This window comes from Drosophila tropicalis, unplaced genomic scaffold, assembly GCF_018151085.1.
Source record: "Drosophila tropicalis isolate 14030-0801.00 unplaced genomic scaffold, ASM1815108v1 contig_158, whole genome shotgun sequence".
NCBI classification, from domain to species: Eukaryota; Metazoa; Arthropoda; class Insecta; order Diptera; family Drosophilidae; genus Drosophila; species Drosophila tropicalis.
In genome coordinates this window covers 204,128-222,618 of record NW_027172602.1, presented here as the reverse complement: position 1 = coordinate 222,618, position 18,491 = coordinate 204,128, and the positions used below count along the sequence as shown (strand labels likewise).

The 18,491-nt window shown below is 33.7% G+C and overlaps 2 protein-coding genes across 3 annotated transcripts in view; both read left to right on the top strand.

The window, feature by feature from the left end:
• Positions 1-7,493: 7,493 nt before the first annotated feature.
• On the top strand, positions 7,494-11,393 carry LOC137587178 (nose resistant to fluoxetine protein 6). The gene is made up of 6 exons (XM_068303468.1): positions 7,494-7,879; positions 8,757-9,165; positions 9,507-9,580; positions 9,643-10,172; positions 10,241-10,897; positions 10,964-11,393. Exons 1-6 carry the CDS (start codon positions 7,579-7,581, stop codon positions 11,237-11,239), a joined length of 2,247 nt encoding a protein of 748 aa, XP_068159569.1. The 5' UTR covers positions 7,494-7,578; the 3' UTR covers positions 11,240-11,393.
• Positions 11,394-11,494: 101 nt separating this feature from the next.
• The window catches only part of Ptpmeg2 (Protein tyrosine phosphatase Meg2), a 29,699-nt gene continuing 22,702 nt past the window's right edge, over positions 11,495-18,491 (top strand). Inside the window, exon 1 of one of the 2 annotated variants that reach the window (XM_068303466.1) lies at positions 11,495-11,591. In XM_068303466.1, the coding sequence (XP_068159567.1) occupies positions 11,568-11,591 (24 nt within the window). In that variant the 5' untranslated portion in view covers positions 11,495-11,567. Of the gene's footprint in view, positions 11,592-12,130; positions 12,482-18,491 lie in introns of those variants that run through there. The other variant, XM_068303464.1, reaches the window with a different exon arrangement.

The following is an 18,491-nucleotide window of genomic DNA, read 5'->3' as shown; positions in this document are numbered from 1 at the left end:
CATATAATAAAAACAGAGTAGAAAGAGAGAGAGAGATATATATATATATATAGAGTAGAATCAGATTTAAAACAAATCAACGTAAAAACAATAACACCAACAGTCAAATTGATAACAGAATAACAATAGCCAACAATTAGAAAATAGATCAAGCAACAATATAAGTATATATACACACACCCATCTATATATATATCCGCAAACAGCATAAAAAAACACGATTTTTATCCCAGACTCCCCTTGACCCACCCCCGCCCTCTCTTTGTGTAAATACTTCTAACATTTTTTACTTAGTATTTGATTTTGTGATAGATTTTTAACAATTTAGAGAAATGATTGAAGCAGCAGAAAAAACGAAAATCATTTTCTTTCCATAAACAAACAAAAAAACAAGAAGAAAAAGCGAAAAAAAAACAAGAAGCAACCAGAATCGATATAGACCCACACAATATGAAAGCGTTATTTTCAATATATATATATATATATATATATATATATATATTAATTATGAATTGCTATTTATTATTAATGCTAAAAACGAAAACCAGCAAAAAACAAACATATACATATATTAATTATACACACACACATATATATATATATATATATATATATATATATATATATAGATGTATATATAAATTTATCAGCTTTAGATATCTAAGGATACATATACTATTTATTAGATTGGATTATATACATACATACATACATATATATATATATATAGTCATAGGTTTCAGTTAAGTTTATTTTTCGGATTTTATTTCGCTGTTTCCGGTATAAGGAAGGCATGGAATTAAGTAGGAATAGATTTAGGACAAGTTAGAGATGAAGTTTTAAGGAGTTACCAGTTTAGGAGTAGCACTTAGGAGTGAGTTAGGAGTAGGATTAGCTCATGCTAAGTTTTTACAAGTTGCCGCCGCCCAAGAAGATTCTCGATTTCATGGTCGATTGATCGAACGATCGAAAGGAATCGAATTGATGTATAGCTCTATACATATATATGTATATATATATCTATGTGTATATGTATATGAATTAGAAAGAGATAGAATAGAGACGAAAGGAAATGAGAAAGCTAGATGAAGGATGAGAGGAATAAGGAAGCGTGTTAAACATTTTTTGTAAATTATACCTAAATTTATACATAAATGCATACACATACATATATATATATATATATGAAATGATATGACTAGATACATATATTATATATCGGACATTATGTCTAGATCACAATGTAAACTGCGCATAAAAAATGCCTTCAAATTGCGTTAACAGCAACAAAGCAACATTAATTGTAAATAATAATTATAATTAACATGAACATGCATATGTATATATATATATATATATATATATATATATATACACTATATCGAAAAACAAACAAAATTTGTAAAATCAAATTGCCCCTAGACTATAGGCTACAACATATTATACAAAAACAAAAACAAAAAAAAATATATATATATGTTTAAGTATATCGGGTATATAACTTAGTTAGTTTGTGTGTTTTTAATGATCAATCAATCCTTGTAGATGAAAATGGCGGCTGGGCCTAAACAACCCCCACCCACATCCCTACCCCCCGATCTCCCCCTCCTGTTGGTCATGTGGCTGCCAAGAGATTGGAAGAAAAAAAAAACGCCCCCTAAGCAGCAGCTGCACACAATCAAAACTGACACCAAATCGAAACAAAAAACAAAACAAAAAAAAAAAAATACAATTAAAAACAAAATGACAAAAAAAAAAAAAAACGAAAACAAAAACAAATCACTTAAAATTTTTAACAATTAATTTAATAACAAATGCAATTGTAATTTATACTCAAGTCAAGGCTTTGCCGCCGTGGCCTTGTTACTTGTTAGAGCAAAAAAAAAAAAAAAAAAAAAAACAAAAAAAAAACCACTAAAAATAAAAACAAAAAACAAATGAGAATTACTTAAAACTAATCATAAAACAATTAAACAAAACAAACGATAACGAAACAGAGAAACATAACGCTGCCTTTTGTAACCAGCAGCCGCCAGGTGGCGTTTTTTTTTTTTAAATTTTTACTTCTTATTGGCAGCCGTTTGCCACGCCCCCGTAGCGTCGTGCGCCCAGCCCAACCGACAACTTAACTTTATGAATTAACCAAAAACAAAAACAAAAAAAAAAAAAGACAAAAACGAAAAAAACAATTTCAAAAATTTCCTTTTTTTCACCCTTCTTAAGTTTGATATTTATTTTTTTCCAGTCTGAATTTTGTAATTTAAATTAAAACTAGAAAGCAACAAAGAACAAAAGAAAGGAATATGATAATTGGAGGAGCAGATGCGCGCGTGTGTGTGTGTGTAACCTTAATTTTTTTTTTTTTGATTTTATATTTATTATTTTATTTTTTGTTTTTAATTTTAAAGAGAGAGATGGAAAGTAGAAAAAGAAAGAAAAAGAGAGAGCATATTCCAAAACTATTTGTGATTACAATTATATAAAACAAAAAGAGAAAGCAACACGAATTGCATTAATTATACATATATATATATATATATATATATATATATATGTATATATATATATATATATATATATATATATATATAAGTATATCTATAGCTTTAGTGTATGTAAAATAGAGTTAAATATTTAAGTTAAGACTTCCTTATAGATAATACCATAACTTACACACACACACACACACATACACACACTTATATATATATATATATATTAGCTGCTAAGTGAAACAATTTGTAAATTATTAAACCAACAAAAAACAAAATGCAAACAAAACGAACCCAAAAACTAAAAAAAAAATTTAAAGGCAATTTTGTATTTGTTGCTTTTGCTAAACACACTCACACTCACACACACACACACCGTTTATAACTATGCATAAAACAAAGAACACTTAAATAAGATTAAAAAAAAAAAAAAAAACAAAAAAACCATTAAGATGAAAAAGGATATGATATGATAGAGGAAGACGGAGAGAAAGAGAGGATGCCTAGTTAAGTCAAGTGTAAACCAAGCCTTAGTAAAAACTAGTTCTAACAACAAACTAATAACTAATATTAATCATAAATAAGAAAAACGAATGATACCAACAAAAAAAACAAGAAACATTAATTATAATTAAATCATTACAAAAAAAACGAAAAAAAAAAAAAAAAAAAAACAAACAAACAAAAAAGAAAACCAACAACCAATCGTTACAACATAATTCTAATTATAATAATTAATTGTAAAATAGCGCAACAAGAAATTCATCTAAATATTAAGGCGAGAATCATGATGACGACTTTTCTATCCAAGTTTTCATTCGATTACTTTATATACATATATCTATGTATATATCTCTTATATGAAAGATATATATTATTATTATTATTCATCATTATTATTATTATTATTATTATGATTATTATGATTATTATTGTTTTTACCAATCTCCATTTTTTTTCATATTGATTAAAACAAAACAAAAAAAAAAAAAGTCCCAAAATCACAATAAAAACAAAAAAAAAAAAAAAAACAAAACACAAAACTAAAAAGAAACCGAAATAAAAGTAAAAATGAAAACCCACACACTGTAATTAACTAAAAATACTTTGCTTGAAAGTGTAAAATAAATTAATTTAAATAAAAATTATAAAAATTAAAATCAACGTGTTATTTTTTAAATGTGTTAATAGTTGATCTCTAGTTGGATTGAAGGATTAGCTTAACTTGTTTGATCAGTTATATTGAATGACTTGAATAAGTGAAAGAAATTAAGGAATTGAGTTAATATCAGGTAATTTTTTTGATCATTTTACATTATTCTGATCAAAAGAGTGAATAGATCATATAATGATATTATGATTAATGATTAGTTTGTAGTAATTGAGTCAAGATGACATAATGAATATTCAGTTTGAATTTGAATCAAGTTAAGATATGTAAGAGTGCCTGACTATATATAGTTGCTTAGGCTTTAATTTATGAACCAATTTTCTTGCTCATTTACTTCTGAAGAGTTGATTTAACTATCCTTATTCATTGAATCACTGGTTTAGACTCACATGTTCACGTTATCTCTCAAGATAGCATTACTTTTCGTAAGAACTTAGAAATAGATTAGCGATCCCAAGAGAAGCAAGTAAATCAATAAGGAACTGAACAAGTGAGTTTATTAACGATTAATTTCGTGAACAATCGAAAGAATTAACAACTGAGTCAGTGATCAGCTAAAGAATCAAGTTTATCAGAGCAAAAGTATAAATCCTTAATAGGATTATACTCAACTATTCCGATCGATAGTGACACGCCTTAAATTGCTTATCAATCTTATTTTTAGAATCAAACAATTATGTATATACTCATATTCAAATGCTTTATTCACAAGTGGATAGCCACTAAAGTTCTTCAATCACAACGACAAATCGGCAAATGTCCGATAAGACTGTCAATGGAAAAGTATTTGAAAATGAAGGACCCTTGGTAAGTTAAGACCACTACTTACTACCAATAATTAGGCAAATTCTATGGGGTTATTTAGTAAATTAACAATGCCAAGTGCCCCCCATCGATGAGATCCAATGGCTTTGTTACCACCCCAGTCATCACAAGACCTGCCCCCGGATGCATGTGACGATTATAAAAAAGTCATTTCTTTTGTGGGGCATTAGCTGTTTGGGTACAAAGTTCTTAGGCGCTCTGATGAAACATTTCCGGAGTAAAAAAAAAAAGAACATAACAAATGGCAAATAAATTATTTGGAATTTGTGGGTGCTCGAAATATAAATAGGCAAACGGTATACATACATATATAAAGATCTGAAGTGTTTAGCCATTTCACTGCGATTATTATACCCCACCAGGTGCATTTTGCACTAAGTAGATTCAGTTGTTCGTAAACTGAACTTGAATTTTTTCTCCGATTTGGCTATATAAGGTAAGGCTAAGTAAAGATATACTCTTCAATTGGGTATTATAGTATGAAATCTTACTGCGATTAGAATTGAGTCACTTGAGTTTTCAAGTCAAGATGATGGACTTATCATTATTGAAGTACTTAAGCTGGGAGGGTATATTTATTTCAAGTGGAAGAAAAGCGTTTATTACTATACCTTAATTTCTGTTTTTTGTACTTTGACAATTGACGTGAACATTATTAACTGTTTTGGGGGGGATTGGTTTGACTGAATCAATTGATATTCTATCTATACATTGGATCACCGATAGCCCAGTGTGTCCACGAGTCCATACACATTAGATTATTGATGGATTTGATTTGACCTTGATGCGATTAGGCCATATACATACATACATACATATGTCCATATGTAGGTAGTCACTCCCTTTGGCAAGTAATACTCGTAAATTTTGTTCCTTGACATCATTGAACTTATTTATTTTTCGCATAAATGACTCAACACAAATCACATGTGTGTGTGTGTGTGTGTGTGTGTGTGTGTGTGTGTGTGTGATAAACACATTTTCGTTGTATTTTTCTTGATTTTTTATTATTTCCTGAGCGATTTAGTGATTTATTCTAGGTCTAATCACAGCCCGTAACCGTAATAATCTGAAGATAAGAATTTAAACGCGATTCAAAAGCTGACAATAGAAGTGAAGAAATCGCTAATATGGCGAGTGATAAGATCAATTGGAATTTTGTTATTCCCACGCCATAAACCATCAATTGACATTTCACAGAGTCACAGTCTACGAGTATGAATGTCCTCCCCCCTCTCTCTCTCTCCGACTATCACTAACTTCTTAAAGTGTGAGCGACTAATAAATTATCGAGTGTTTTCACTGATATTGCCAATTGAATGTCATATATATATATATGTATGTATGTATATGTGCGTCTATAAACGCGTAACTAGTTGTTTGGGGTCAAAACTATGAAAATCTGATAGTAAATGCTCTTGAGTCTTCTTCCTGCAAAAAAAAAAAGATAAACTCCAAGCACTCAGATCGGAAATCTCATTTTAGAGTAGCTATAGTAGTTTCTCTTTTTCCTCTATCTTAATTACGAAAAGGTTTTATAGTTTATTGCACAGATATTCGTATATAATGGCCTAGCAACGATGGTTTCACTCTAACAATAAGTATTTATGGCACTCTCCCTTCAAATTTCATTGATGTTTTGTGAAATAAAGCTGGATTCGCCCCCTAAAGTATGCAATTGCGCAAATCATCAAGACATTTTTGAAATAATCCAAACATAGACTCAATCAGAGCTTTATGACATTAAGTTTTATTAGAAAATTTTGCGTTTTATTATTAAGATAACTTGAAAATCAGCGTGAATTACATTCCAATACAATCATTTAATTTCAAAATTTTAAAAAAATAAATAATAGTTAGTAATATCGCTTTTGAAAATCTGTGAATTTTGTAAATTTTCAAAGTCACAAGACTTTTTAACGGCATAGGATGTGCTTATCCTGATCCCTTTTTGGGGGCTAGATCTAAAAATTTTTCCCCCCCCAAAGTAGGCAATAGTTAGTCAATGGTTTTGCTTTTGGCCATAAATAGAAATACTTTTAAATTTTTTGTTAATAATAAGCTATTCTCAATGCAAACATTAATTATAGCCAATTTAGAAGAAGAAATACTCTTAAGTTGATTAAAAATTGCATACTGCATACATTAGGGGGAAAAATTTTTCACATTTCGTAACGTCAGATAGAAACTGAGTGATATAAAGAGTATATAAAAATGAATATGACTTGAAGTTGGCTTTGATAATAGTTCATTTCATTACCAAATTTGTTATTATCGAAAACTATCAAGTAAATACATATATGTATAACTCTGACAGAATGTCTCTGGGCCAAGTGTTCTTCACATAAAATCAATTGGTGTATAGTAATTGTCTGTTGAAACTTCTACGGCCATCCAAAGTTCGCCGTCTAATGCCGGGTTTTTCCCAATTCTAATTTAATTAAAAGAAGCATTTACAAATCGTCACCGATTGTGTGGGCTGAGGGCCACTATCAGTGTCTGAAATTGTGGCCAAGCCAAAATGTTAGTGGACAGTGACATAAATTTTATGGGCAATATTCCATCATATAATGTGCTATATAGAACTATACCTGAACAAACACTTACATACAAACAATTCGTATATAGTTTTTAATAAATCTTAAGCACAAATCCGAAACGGAAAATAAAAATGTGAAATAGCCACCAGATAAGACAGCAGATAAAGTTAAAGCAAGTGCAATGCAAGCCAATTGATTAGGCCGAGAGGGAGAGAACGTTGTTTAATGGACAATGGTAAGAAGTGGAGTATATGTATGTATGTATGTACGTAGTTGCCCCCCAAACCTTATCGTCTTGGCCAAATCTTATGGTCGAGCTTGGCCTGGCCACGCAACTGGTATCTGGCAAATGCGAGGCAAAAACAAAAATAAAAATATTAATAGATTTTAACTCGAGTGCCCCTGCCTAGATGGGGGAGCCTATAAAAGCTACCGTACGCCGACACATGGATCGCATAAACGTATTCATTCTCCGTTTCTGAAGCGCTCTATGCGGCGCACGCGAATCGCGATAGTACGAATAAGTATATAGAGATCGATAGGAAGGATTATGAAACGATTTGGTGTCCTGGCAGCATTGCTGCTTACGATTGGCTGCTGCTCAACGTTGGATGCTCAATCACAGAATGCTGATGATCTCCTAACCGGCTACTCCTCGCTCATGCAAAAGAGTTTGGCCCATCAGTTCTTCGAGGTGGCTGCTCAGCAAGCTGAGGCATATAATGCATCTGGCACTCAATTGGCCCGCAGCAATTCCTATACGAATCGGGACTACGATGATGAGCGTTGTGACCAAGATTTGCTTCGCATTCGAGATGCCATCAATAACTACGAGGAATGGGCTCTGGAATGTAAGCATACGGGGAGGAATTTACTTTTCGAATTCCAAGCAGCTTAAGATTGTCTATGGCATCAGGACCTTTCAAAATTTTTCGTTTTTTAACGTTGAGAAAACGAAATCTACTAAAACTTTAGACGAGTGTTCCGAATTCATAACATTTATGGATAGATCTTTTGGTAGTCGTGGTAGAGTCGTCCTTTAGGTATTCAAATGGGATTGTCCTTTGGTTATACATTCAAAATACGGATTGCTCTTTGGGTATACATAAAAATGAAGTATAATTAGAACAAACTCAAGTAGTTTATTAATTGCCTAACATAATCTCTTATCGTTATCTAAGGCCGCTTAGAAGCATTTGGGTTGCATTCCTCCAAAATGGGAACGATAATTCAATTGAACCAATTTTCCATTCATAAATCGCATTGCCGCATTTTATGAGCCGATTGTAAATTTAATTATGATTTCCCACACAAATCCCATCTAACAAATCAAATTTCATTGTTGATTTGTGATTGTGAGAATCGAATATATGTATGTGGCGATAAGCTTCTGACCACTTCTTGATGACATCACTGGGCATTAGATTGGGTCCTAAATCAGGGTCCTAAATCCTGTTAACCTTACCTCGTCTCACTCTCTCGCTCTGTCTCTCTGTCTTTCTGTGTGAAGTGTTTTGTTAGCAGAATTTGTTGATCAATATTGCTTATGCAATAGTTGGTTAACCAATTGAAAAATTTATATTTATATTGCAGATTAACAAAATAGAAATCTTATCTTGATAGCATACAAATCCCCCAATGAGTGGATTGCAGGTGGCAAAGTGTTTATTGATTTGATAATCCAAAATTGTTTGATTGATTGATTGATTGATATTCTTGCAATTGCAGTTCCCGACACATGGGGTCGCATGCCCATGGGTTTCTTCTGGGGCCATTTGATCAGTATGGGTCAATATGAGGAATGTGTGGCAGCCACTAACACCTATGGCGATGAGATCCATGGACAATACTGCTTGGCCCGTCTGAATATTACGAAATTCCATGACAAAGTGAAGCCACGTAATGAGGAATTTCTTCAGTCACGTATTAGCTATAAGCAAACGAATCCGGAATTCTTTGAATTGGGCATTTGTGTGCCAAGCAGTTGTTCATCCGAAAAGGCCGATCAATTGCTCAAGGATGCCATTCTTAGTTTCTATGGCAACGATGTGGCCGATCTGGATGCCGAATTGGTCCAAGAGAAATGGTGTAAATACGATGCACCAGTGGAGTTGCGAGGCGTTGATATATTTGCCATGTAAGTAAATTCAAATTAACGGCCAATTCTTATGTGACATAACAGATTGCACTTTGTTCTAACCGATATGATGATATACTTATTATATATATATATACATATATCGAGTGCTTTTGTGTCCGGAAGAACCTATGGAAATAGATAACCCTGAGGGGGGAAAAATATAAAACAAAATATAGCAGATTAGATTAGACAATTAAAGGCAATTAAGTGTCAAAGCCAAGTCTAGATAACAATTAAAAAAAAAAAATGAAAGGAGAATTTATTAAATTAAATTAAAAATGCCAAACGCTTATGTATAAACTAAATGATTTTTTATTTTCGTTTTTGTTTCTTTACAGCATTTTCTTTTCGTTTATTGTCTTCTGCCTGATTGCCAGCAGCATTTATGATTATGTCCAGACCCGGAAGGGCGGTAAGTTTGCCATTTTGTTGCTTATCCGTATGGACTTGTAGATTCATTTGTTGGTTTTCCAGCTCCCAAGAAGCCACTGTTGCTTGCCTTCTCTGTGCTGCATAATGCGCCAAAGATTTTCACTGTGAAAAAAACCAATAATCCGAATGTTATCCATTGTCTTAATGGTTTGCGTTGCTTCAGTATGATGTGGGTGGTGTTCGGTCATGGGTATATGACCTTCTATGATCTGCCACATATTAATAAGAATCGATTCTACACTTGGGTCCAAACGCCCTATTCGATGTTGGTCCAAAATGGTTCACTCTGTGTCGATACATTCTTCTTCATGTCCGGCCTGTTGATGTGCTGGGGAGCTTTCCGTGAATTGGAGCGTACCAAGGGCAAATTGAATATCCCAATGATGTATTTCCATCGTTATATTCGTCTCACTCCTGTTGTGGCTGTCGTTGTGCTGTACATTATGTCCTTGTACAAGTATTCGGGTGCTGGTCCCATGTGGTTCAAATTGGGTACACAGGACACTCGCTGCGCGGACACATGGTGGGCAACTCTGCTCTATGTCCAGAATTATGCCTTCCCCTATAGCATTGTAAGTGAAGATTGGTCGAGCAACTTTCCCTGTTTGAATTTACTAATTTCTCTTCTTTATGCTTTTAGTGTATTTCGCAATCGTGGTATTTGGCTGTGGACACGCAACTTTATTTCCTGTCACCGCTTTTCCTTATTCCATTGTGGAAATGGGGCAAGAAGGCTTTGATACCAATAATCATCTTTGCTTTGCTCTGCTTGGGCTGCACCGTGGCTACGTTTATAACGAACGATTTTACCTTGTTCCGTGTACAGGATGATCATGTTGATTTGCGTCAACGTTTGACCTATTATCCCACACATACTCGCATACCGACCTGGTTGATTGGTGTGATCTTTGGCTACTTCCTCTTCACACGTAATCGTGGGCGTCAAATCCCGCTAGCCAAGCCATGGGTAATCACCGGATGGGTAGTTGCCTTTGGTACCATGCTGGCCGATTTGTGGGGACCATATTGGCGCATTTTGCCCGACACACCTGACTCACCGCTGGTTGAGGGTGCTATCTTTGAGCCACTGAGTCGCACATCGTGGGCTTTGTCAATTGGCTGGATTGTGTGGGCCTGTTACAATGGACACGGTGGATTGGTCAACGATTTCTTGTCATGGAGCTTCTTCACTGCTTTCAGTCGCCTGACTTACTGCATGTATGTGATCCATCGTATTGTCCAATTGGTTAATGCTGCACGTCTTCAGACGGACACTCATTTCTCCGACTATGATGCGGTAAGTCAAATAGGCATTTCCCTCATTTGGAGAACTTATCCAACTATGTGTTTCCTTCTCATTTAGATCCTTCGTTGGTGGCATGATTTCGGTATTACATTAACTGCTTCCATATTCGCTACTCTTGCATTTGAGGCTCCCATTTTGGGAATTGAGAAGGCTATCTTTGGTCGTGGAAATGCAAAACCCGCTGCCAAGAAACCTTCTCCTGGAGATCTAGCCAGGACGGCCCCATCTGAATCTACGCCTGTAGCTGCTGAGCAGACTGCAGCTGTGGAGCCGGAGCCTATCACAGAGATTTCTTCATCTCCCAGCAAAGCTGAGGATCCATCAAAGGCCTAGGCAATCGTAACCCTTTCTCTTTGATTGGCCTCAGTCAACTTTTTTTTCCCCCAATTGGCAATACTAAGTATCTAGAGGTTTTTGTCTTAAGTTAGTTTTATTTATTAAAAAATAAACTTATGTTATAACAGTTCTTTTTTGGTTACCAATCAAATACCCTTTTTTGAATTGTAACGGTAATATACGAAGTTTTCAGTTTCATTTAAAAAAGTAGGGCCACACTAAAACTGGCACCAAATTTTAACACATCGATTTATCGACTTATCGAATCTGCTATCGATGGTGCCATTAATGAATTTCACAACACTAGTTTCCAGCACTAGTAACAATGGCAGAACAACAACAAGAATTTGTAAGTGTCCCCAAAATAAGATAATTCAACGAATTTAATTAATTACACCAGTAAATAAACAAAATATCAACTAACAAAACAAACAACAAATGAAGTTTGATTGCCACACACAAACAAACACTCATCCAGAGAGCTGCCACAAAATATACAAACAAATTACCTGCCATATGTACATACATACATACAAACATACATATATTTAAATAAAAATATATGCATATATATATGTGTAAATGTATTACTATTTTATATGTTTGTTTATGGACAATAACAACAACTTTGCTCCAGTGGTTCGGTCCAACAGCTATGGCCCATTGGATTAAACACATTGCAAATAGGAATAAATATTTCAACTGACACAGAAGAAGATTGATCAAGAAAACGAAAAAGAATCGAAGAAACGAAGTAAAATAAGAAGTGGAAAGAAAAATTTGCGTGCGTGTTTTAACCTGCATTTCTTACTGTGTGTTTCTGTGTGTGTGTGCATATTCATGTTCATTTGTTTATGGGTGTGTGTGCATTAAATTTTCAACAAACTTTTTTTGGGTGTTGTGTTGTGGCTGTGTCGCTATGTAGCCTGCGTGTGTGTGTGTGTGTGTGGCGGTATGCGGCACAAGATCCAAAACAAAGAAATAAATGAGACAAATAAAAGTCCACTTTATAATAATATAAGGTAAAAATCAAGTGAAAATTATGATGCAGGTTCAGATCAGGAGGATCAATTAATAAACGTCGATTCTGCGTCACACTGGCAGAGACACAAACACAGACACACACACACACACAGGCAGGCAAACATGTTGCGCGAGGGCCATGCGAAAAGTTTGCTACAACAACGAACAACCTGTGGTTCCTCTTCGGCAATTATGCCCCCGCCCTCTGACCAAAGGGTAAGGTTTTACAATTTATCTGTACGTATTAAAAGTAGTGAAATTTACAGTGCACACTTCAAGTTGTAGATAGCATTATTATTAATAATAGACTAAGAAAATTTCTGAATTCTCTATAAAATGCCCTCGTTTGCATGTACATACATACATACATATATGTACATACATATGTACATCAATATGAATTCCAATGCAATCCCAACTGACTGTTATCAGGCAAAGAGCAACAAAAACAACTAAAATCGACGAGGTTCAGGCAAGGGAAGTGTGCCAATGAATATGTGTATGTGCGTGCGTGAGTGTGTGTGTGTGTGTTGTTTCGCTTCATTAGGGAAAGTGATTTCCGGGCTGTGCATTTGCTGCTAATGTTGTTTCTTTTGAAATTGCTTTAGAATAGAAGTATCCAAAAACCAGTTTAGTAGATTTTTTAAAAATAAATATGTGGAAATATTACAAAAAAAAAAAGTTTGCAGCTTTTACAGCGATTAGTGGGCCAAACAAAAAGGATAAAAATCATAGGAAATGTCACGAATGGAGAAAAAATAACTTACCTACCACAAGCCTTTTGGCAAATTAAGCAAACATTTTAACTCTTAGATTTAATAATGAATACAACTTAAATGAAATCAAAGACCGACTGAAATAAGCTGTAAGAAGACACTGTAAAACGCCTATAAGCCTAACGTGGGTAACCTTCGATGGATTGTTTTATTTTTGATTTTAAAATTAAAGTTTCATATATTTAAACATTTTTGTAGTATGTAAACATTTGCTATTCAATTCGCTTAAATGTGGTGCGAACAGATGTTTCTGGGAAATTTATTTGCCTCTTAAGTTTACGCTAGGAAATCTACTAATGTAGATCGATAGATCCATATACATACATATGTATGTGTGTATGTACATTTGTATGGGATACAACGTAAATCGAATCATATTTATTTGAAGTAGGCATTTGTTTATATTGTTTTTGCCGTGTCTCTGTGTGTGTGTAAATTCATTCATGCAAATTGATTATTGTTTGTTTTAAATTTCGTTGCCAAAAATAGAAAAGTTTCATGATTGAAATAGATTCATAGCAGAATGGAATTAAGAGAAAAACGAGAAGTATACAGGATATGAGCGAAAAGAGGGAAATCGGAGATAAAGGGATTTATCGATTCTGCAACAAAGTTTGTTATGTCGCCAGTTTTTATTGCTGCTTGAAATTCATTTCTTTCTCTTGCATTATTGCATGTTTGGAGCGATAAGTGTCTGGTGTGTGTGTGTGTGTGTGTGTATGTGTTGCATGCATCCAAATATCCAATTAAATTGGTCGTAAACTACATAATGAATGTTAGCATTGCGTTTGCTTCTTATTTTATCCTTGATCTGTGGCTCATCCAACTCATCATCCAGAAAGGACATTGACCTTTCCATAGTCATAAGCTTTGAAATGAAAATAACTATTTTATTTTCAACCTTTTTCCAAACCATTATCTAGTGAAGGGCATACAAAAGTCGTTTATCAGATTGATTGCGAAATTTATTTATTTCCCGACTGCTGAGCCTGTTGCTATGCCAGGTCTTTCTCATTTGCGTTGATTAAGCCGCCAACACAAAGGAGGAAAATATATAAAAATACATACATCAAATGCTACGGCAGAAATATATATATATATATATATATATATATATATATATGTATATATATGTATAGTCGTTGTATGTGTGAGTGAGTGGGGAAATGGGTCAGACCAAAAAACCACCAACCAAGCAAAGGAACACAATACAAAATGGATAAAATTCAGAGCACAGACAACGCAAAGCAAAAACCAAAACTGGGCCATCCCGGGACGGAGGCCCCCAGTGGGCCTTTAGGACTTCTTAAGCAAACAATTTAAAAATAAATATGCAACAACTTTAAAAATACGCATTTGAATAGCTAATAATATATTTGTATGTACGTAAGTATGTACATACATACATACATATCTCTTCCTACATAGCACATTATTGAAACTTTGGAAATAACTGCTTTTAATTCTGATATCCTGATAAAGCAAACTATTGCTATCTTGAATTAGCTTTAGGTGACCTTTTCTTGGTCTCGCCTGAAGTTGAAGTTTAAGCCGGTGTTACATTGATAAATGTAATTTTCGTCCTGACAGGACCACAAAAAGAAATAGTAAAACGAATCGTAAAATTCTGAAGGACAGCATCACAATGGTGGCTACACAGTTTCGATTTCGCTTTGTTTAATTAAAATCAGTTCTATCTCCATGGCTAAGTCTAAGGAAAGTGATTTTTTTCCTCTCACATTTCATTTTCTTCGAAAGGTGTAGAAAATGAATAAAATACAATTAACAAACAGTCAAATTGCTACAATAGCTAATGTCTACCAAGTTAAGAGGGATCCTAAATCTTTGTTTTAATCGTTGGGCAATCCCAATATGCCTATTCTTTAGTTATAATCTCAAAAATGCTTTAAGTTCTTTATATTTAACTAACAGACTAAATAATATTAAAGCATTTGCTTGATAAGCATGATTAAACCAAAGAAGATAGAGTGACGAATTTCAAGTACTACTCTGTGTATTTATACATATTTTGTTGCTTGTTGTGGTTTTTTGTTTCATTGCCTTCTCTTATACCAATCGCCATGTAGGTTGTTGAACTTCCCATCTACACACATACACATACATACATACATACTATATATGTGACCGACCGGCCGAGTGGCTGGCTCTCAGACTTTAAACGGGGTCTCTGAGGCCTGGGTCTAAAGCCTGCTGATGCTGATGTTGAATGTTGATGATGATGCCGCTGCTGCCATGAATTTGACGTTTTTCTTTTCTTTTTTTGCTTGTGTGTTCCGTGTGCTTCCGCAATGCTTTCTTCTATCTTCTAGACTTAGTAAAAGTACAGTGAACATTGGCTTTGGCTGACCGAACACATGTTCCGCTACATTTTTAGTACCGTTTCTGCATAGTTTGCTAGTCTTTGGCCACTGTATCTCGTGCTTAAGTCTTTATTTCAATATGTTTGCTCAATTGGTGACAGTAAGGGACAGTATTTGAGGGTCCTTAGACAATACACACCGATAGTTAGCTTTATTTGAGCAAACAATTTCTTGAAAATGTAAACCATTAATGTTTTTGGATAAAAAGAAGCTTGTGGAAAGTCAACGTTCTTCGAAAATAATATAAACTTAAAAGAATATAAATAAAACAGGAGAAACTCGCCTTTTTTTTAACAAATCGTTTTCCACTATAAAATTACAATGGTGCTAAGGACTTTTGAGGATAGTCCTTACAATGTTTTCTAAAGAATCGAGATCTATCTATATATAATTGCCTTTCTAAAAGACTCACCAGTTTGAACAGCTAAAAACTGAGGTAATACATATGTATGTATACTTTTGTTAGCTACTGTACAAATAGTAAATACATTTGTTTATTTTAGCAATTAACAGAAATATATTTCAGTTATGTTTCAAAACAGGAATATACCCAATGATGCAGAGTATGCAAAAAATAAAGATTGTTAGGTACATACATATGTACATATGTACATACATACAAAAATACATCATATGTTTGTACATTTTGTAGATTTGTAACAATAAAAAAGTTCAAAGAACTCTCTGATAGAGCATTGTTGTTTAGCTTTTTTTCTCTCCTCTTTTATTTTTTCTTTTCTCGTATTTTTTTTTTTGATTGGTTTGACCGATTTTCATTGTGCAAAAGAAATAAGTTTTTTCTCTCTGATTTTGTCCCACATTTTGATGCTGTGTTTTGTTTTGTTTTTTTTTTTTCTTCTTAATTTTTGATAATTAAAAAGAGACAAACATTTGTTGGCATTTTGCCCATGGCTTATATATGGGACCGCTATGCGATAGAAAGAGCTTGTAACCATTGTGTATGATGCCAGCGAGGATATGGCAACAAGGATGCATTTCCGACAACGTAGGTTAGGTTAGTATCCATGTCCATGTATCCATTCGGTCTTCACGGGAGGCACAGAGAGGGAGACAGAGACCAAGTTAGTCGTTAGTGGTTTTCGCGAAGTCTTTTGTGATAAAGTGAATAGAACTTGTGCCCAGTCCCTTAGCGAATGTCCTGGTCCCCTGCTATATGCTTTGAATGAATGATGTTGCGGCTCCAATTTGTAATTGAGATTTGTCATGTTGGCAAAGTTTGACAAATTTTTGGCCAATCTGCTGTTGCTAAGGGCAAATTGAATAGATTTCACAGAAGTCACCACTCCAAGTATACATTACGTATACGCAATGTGGTTCTTTGATTTTATGTTGCCACAAAATTTAAATTAATTTAAAATTAATTGGCAAAAATCGAATACTTATTGAGACAAACACTTTGCCGTTTACACTGAGAAAAAAATCATGATATATATCTAATATATGTACAAACATTTGTCATGCAATTCTTATCATTTAGGAAGTAAGTGTCATTCATCCAATTATTATTATTAACTTTATGTCATTGCTCAGATTTAGGTAACAATAATGCAATCAGATAGAATGACATAAGGAAAGAAGATTTGCAAAACTATTACAAGTAGTATCAAGTGAGTGATACGTACATTATGTAGAGAGTTTTCAAATGGTCACGTTCCACAAAAAAACAAAACAATTTGTCACATCATCGACGACAACAACTTGCATAACTACTACGAAAAAGAAAACAACAAAAAACACCAAGAAAAAAAGCGAATGCCATAGAAGTCCCACTAATCCCATTTGGATCACTTTCTAAGTGGAACAAGTGAATAAAACTAGTTTTAAAAAATGTATAAATATATATAGATACCTACATATGTATGTATATAAGAAGTATATGTAGATGTCTGTATATAAACTGGGGCCACATATGTATGTGTGTGCATGTATGTTTGTATAAATTATATGATTTCTTTTATTTAAACAAAATTGAAAAGAAAGTTTTGTGACGAGGCGATGCTTAAGCTTTTCATTTATTTATCTTTTGTCTCAATGTTACGCCCTGCCGGATTCCTCCTTAGCCCCTGTTCAACATTCGATCAATTTGGTTCATAAGAAAGCGTAGTAATAATAATAATAATAATAACATCCAGTCGGTCAAACTGAAGTTAAACCAACTTAATAGCCGTTTTGGTGATACCCTGTAATAAGTGGCACAACTGAATGTCATCTGTCTGCCAATTTATCTAATTCATTTCTTAAATGTTAAGCTTTCGCATTGAAAAACTTAACACTAATGCAAAATACTTGACTCTAATATACCCCTTTGGGTCGTGACACAACAGGGTATACACATAGTAATAAGCGAGCAATAATCATGCGCAAATGGGTAGAAAACTCAAATCCCAATATCATCAACTTTGAGCTCAGACTTCAGATCAACGAACAGCTATACATACACATGTACATTTAAGTATTGTACATATAATATTCATATACATATAAGAAGCAAGTGAAATTTTTGTCCAACACTCGAAGAAACTCTGGCGAAATTTTAGAAAACTTTCATAAGAAGTCATAAAGTGTAAAGAGCCAAACTGCTGGCAGCTGTCTGAGACACAAAAAAAAGAAGTTAAAAGTTAACAACAAAAAAAAAAGGCATATAAATTAACTTAAACACAAAAGCTGTGCTCAGCGGTTCATAAATTTTGGTGGGGTAAGGCGGCATCACATACAAACAGTAGCGGATTAATGTTTACAAAGGGGACCTCCTCTCATATGAAGAGTATTTAAAATCATCATTTAGTTTGAAAAAGTTTTAGAGAGTATTTCTTGTAAAATCAACCTAAAATGCGAAGAAGAACTAATGAAATGGTCTATCTAGTTATTATTGCACTTCTGTTAGGTAAACAGTTATAGTTTTAAGCTGATTCTCTGAACACAAAATCTTATCCTGATATGAAATGTAAAAAACTACTACACAGTGTGTCAGAATCGAGGCATACTTTTGCACAATTTCTGTTAATCAAAGATCTTTCGAAAACCATTTATAATATTCAAGGATTCTTT